This window comes from Lolium perenne, chromosome 1 (genome assembly GCF_019359855.2).
Source record: "Lolium perenne isolate Kyuss_39 chromosome 1, Kyuss_2.0, whole genome shotgun sequence".
Taxonomy (NCBI): Eukaryota; Viridiplantae; Streptophyta; class Magnoliopsida; order Poales; family Poaceae; genus Lolium; species Lolium perenne.
The window spans coordinates 211863876-211868103 of record NC_067244.2 but is presented as its reverse complement, the minus strand read 5'-3'; the positions used below and the strand labels follow the sequence as shown (position 1 = coordinate 211868103).

General features: G+C 48.1%; 1 protein-coding gene across 1 annotated transcript; it reads left to right on the top strand.

Annotated features, from left to right (window-relative positions):
• Positions 1 to 419: 419 nt before the first annotated feature.
• LOC127323151 (zinc finger protein WIP3) lies at positions 420 to 3073 on the top strand. Its single transcript, XM_051351339.2, has 2 exons — positions 420 to 1299; positions 1681 to 3073. The coding sequence occupies exons 1-2, from the start codon at positions 682 to 684 to the stop codon at positions 2176 to 2178; spliced, it is 1116 nt and encodes a 371-aa protein (XP_051207299.1). The 5' UTR covers positions 420 to 681; the 3' UTR covers positions 2179 to 3073.
• The last annotated feature ends 1155 nt before the right edge of the window (positions 3074 to 4228 follow it).

Below are 4228 nucleotides of genomic sequence, written 5' to 3'. Positions count from 1 at the left end.
TATGGGACCTAAAATTATTTCCAGCCTGAAATGTCAAAAGTGACTGAAAATTTGCTCAATTGGTACGTGCAGTTTGCTACGCGTTTTTACATCAGCCGAATTGACCCCCACTGCTGATGGATATATTCGTCGAGATCGCGAGAACCTAGTACCACCCTCCTTTGCGGCAATCTGTATGTACCCGCCGTCCCAGAGACGGCGGCTATGTAACTAGCTACGTTGGCATTACAGACCAATTTGCCCCACACGGACGAACCACATTCCACAAAAACCTCTCGCTGTCATCCTCTAGGCATCAGTCACATATGTATAGATGCCCCGACTATACAGCGCGACCTTTTCACACCCGCCTGCAGATGCAGCCCCCAGGCAGCTTAATCTGCTGACATCCTCACACAAACTGCCATGGCTAGCCTTCCAAGCTCCAAAGAGCCACGACGCGCATATAAAGCTTGAGGGAGAGCAACATCAACGGCTCACCAGCTGCCTCCCTACTCCCCAAGCTATCAAGCTAGCTTGCTACCTTTCCCCGTTTCTTTCTGGCCGTGACATGCACGGCTTGACATAGACGACCCCCCACCCCAAACCCCCAGATATAAAGCAGCCTGCGCTAGCTGCAAGTGAGACACGCGGATCCGATTGCATAGAGATCCAGGTCCGAACGGGGTCCAAATTTGATCTATGGTGCTGAGTGCTTGGGCCATGGAGGGTGCGGGTCTCGGCGTTCGCTACTTCGAGTGGCTCAAGCCGCGGTCGCCGCCTTCCCCGACATCGGAGTCCTGGATGTCGTCGTCGTCACTCTCCACGCCGTCGAGGTATCACCACCAGGAACTCGGTGATGGTGAAGATCGAGGTACCATGCTGTGTTTGCCACTCCTTGGCAGGCTCGGGGAGAAGACGAGTAGCCCTGACGCAGCTGGTACGCAGCCAAACCCTGTCAAAGAAGAGGAAAGCAGTATTACGGAAGATGCCGGCGTTGATCTGAACATCGGCTTGCCGGCGAGTGGAACTTATAGTTCGGAAGAAGAGGCGCCGCCCATGGAAATGGACGAGGATGAGGAGGAGACGGAGGAGGAAGAGGAGAAGCCGTGGCATGAGAGCTGCGAGCCGGAAGCAGGCGTCCAAGTAGAGCACAGTGAGATATTGGTGGAGTCAGTGGAGGAGAGCAGCCATGGCGCCAGCGCCTCCTGCCGTGACCGGCGGTTCTGGATCCCGACGCCCTCGCAGATACTCATCGGCGCGGTGCAGTTCGTCTGCCATGTCTGCAGCAAGACCTTCAATAGATACAACAACATGCAGGTGCGTGTTCGCCTTGTTTAATTTGGACGCGTCTTTGACTAACAAAACCTAGCTAGCTTCTTCCGGTCCATTTCTTGGGGGAGGCGGCGAATGATTTTGAAGTTAAATTGACCCACATGATTCTCATGCATGCATGTTCATGCTTCCCGAATAGCCTAGCAAATATTCCATGTGCAACCGCAAGGAATCAAATGTCCACGTATATCAGGCTATTTCAGTTCATACATATTTCCTCCCCAACACGGTGACGAGGCCAAGAACATATTCCTTTTGTTTACTCCACATCCCACTAGCTAATTGAGCTTTTGCATCATACCCATGTACTGTAGCATATCTACGTACGTAGAGCAGCATAGACTAACCATGTGTGTGTACATGCAGATGCACATGTGGGGCCACGGCAGGGAGTACCGGAAGGGCCCGGAGTCGCTCAAGGGCACGGCGGGCCAGTCGTCCCAAGCGGCGGCACTGTCGCTGCTGCGGCTGCCGTGCTACTGCTGCGCGCCGGGCTGCCGGAACAACGTCGCCCACCCGCGGGCCCGGCCGCTCAAGGACTTCCGCACGCTGCAGACGCACTACAGGCGCAAGCACGGCGCCAAGCCCTTCGGGTGCCGCCGCTGCGCCAAGCCCTTCGCCGTCAAGGGCGACTGGCGCACGCACGAGAAGAACTGCGGAAAACGGTGGTTCTGCGCCTGCGGCTCCGACTTCAAGCACAAGCGGTCGCTCAACGACCACGCCCGCTCCTTCGGCGGCGGGCACTTCCCAGTCGACCCCGACGAGGCGGCGGCCGCCGCGTCCGCTGCCCCGGCGCCTCATACGCAGCGCAGGGAGCGCATCATACGGTTCGATCAGTGCCATGGCACCGCCGCCCGTGCGTGAGCATGACACATTAGTTGACTCGGTTGGTAAATTCTTGATCGTTAGCTAGTCCGCACACTTGCGGTTGTTGGTATATACACACGAATAGAACGTGGGAGCAGGAAATTATACGACACAATAAGATCGTCTAGGTTGCCGTTTGCCGTGTAGAAGATAGGCTGTGAAGTAGACTAATTTTCTTCTTGAGAGGAGCTGCAGAGAGCAAGAGGCTGGTAGGTATAATAAGAGGTTAGCATACGCCGTCTCTGTAGCCTGCTCGTAGTTTGCAAGGGAGAAAATTTGTCTCCTTCACAGGCCAATATTCTGGCAGATCGATTTGTATCAATGTACTGTATCATGCATGCATGAGTTTAGATTTATACTACTACTAGGATTAAAAGGCATGGACTACTCAATCAGATGTTAGCTGCTCAAAAAAAAAAAAAAAAAAACTCAATCAGATGTTAATGTGTGACCATTGATGATTGATTAGGTGTCGGCGCTAGTTTCTTTGCTTATGTTGGCATGAACATGCATTAATTCCTCTTCCCGGTGCAGCTTAATTTACGAGGGTTTCGTGGCTAAGCTTCAGAAAAAAACGCATCATATGGTCTCATTTTTTGAAAATTAGCAACAAAAACAATCATAAGTTTTGAGCAATAAATAAAATACATACATTTTGAACTATTTTATCCTTCTAAGTATTTTTTGATTTGTTTAAGAAATTAATTACTTTCATAGGAAACAACATTGTTGGACTATATAATGATAGAAACTAGTGACGAGAATTATGGTTTGAAGACCATGCATATTCAACCTTTCTTAATTGTAGGTATTGAGGAGGTATGCTCTCCAAGGTTCTCTTTGATTCAAAGAATTTCGTAAGGAACTTTGGAGAACTAAAATCCATTGGAGAGTTCAAATATAAGTTTATTTTTATTTTTGTAGGACTTATGTAAGATTATTTTTCCTAGCAATTACTTTGCAGTACATTCAAGAGATTTTCTTTCATTCACATAAAACTTTTTGTTTTTCTTTCAATTAGGCAAATTAATGCTTGCAGGGTCCCAATGGGCATGTCAATGAATCATGTATTTTGCTAACCCCGTAGTTTAGAAGTAATGGAAGAATGTAGGAAACTTCCCTTAAGATGTGCTTGAAAGAAAAGAAAAAAGAACTTTACAACCCATCCAAATCTCTTTTAAGAAAAATCTATGCACGGTAATATGAGACATGAGTGTTTATTTATGTAATACCATCCTAAGGAGTGTTATTTTATATTGGTTTGAGTGTGATTTGATTGTATTTAGTACTGTAGACATTTAGGTATTTGCATCCCTCTAACTAAAAATCTAGGTGTACACAATTTCTATGTATAGATGCACTCCTACTGTAATCATGCATTTTATTATTATTGAATATCCAATGATAATGTAAAAATCAGATGAAGTAATATGGCTTGTGGTTGGTCAGCTGACCCGAGTTTGATCTCTGGTGGATTGAATTTCAGGTGTCTCACCGAAATCCCCCTAGACACGGTCACAAGGAGGAGGCGGGTATGCTGAAGCGTGCGTGTGTTCAGGCAACACGTGTCCATGTGCCCTCCAATCTATTCATAGTGTGTATATAACGCACATGTTGTTGGATATACTCCTCATGTGGGCTGTGATGAGATTGCCTTATGATGCCTTTGACGTGGCCTAAAAAGGTGTAAGAGCATGTCTAACAGGTCCCGTATTTTTTCGCCGTAAAACCCGAGTAGAGGGTCCTGTATCTGGTTTTCACCGGCCGAAAAGGGGATACGGGTTCTGCTAGCTCGTCCGAGTTTCCGGCCCCTCAAAACAGGGTTTAGACAGCAATTTGCACAATAATTTCACATCAAACATAGCACATCCAAAATATGTGATGCATAATTCATAGTTTTAACATCGCAACGCGATCATAGGCAATGTTCAAGACACGGAAGTTCCCAAATGTGATCAAGCATCAACGAATCCATCGCCACCGGCGCCACCGCTCGCCGGAGACTCACCTTGAGCACGAGCTTGACGCGCAGCCTTCTTCCTCGCAA

Excerpts from the sequence above, each read along its gene's own strand:
- LOC127323151 (XM_051351339.2), top strand. The coding sequence starts at position 682 with ATGGTGCTGAGTGCTTGGGCCATGGAGGGTGCGGGTCTCGGCGTTCGC. Across the intron at positions 1,300-1,680 it reads ATAGATACAACAACATGCAG|ATGCACATGTGGGGCCACGG; the intron begins GTGCGTGTTCGC and ends GTGTACATGCAG.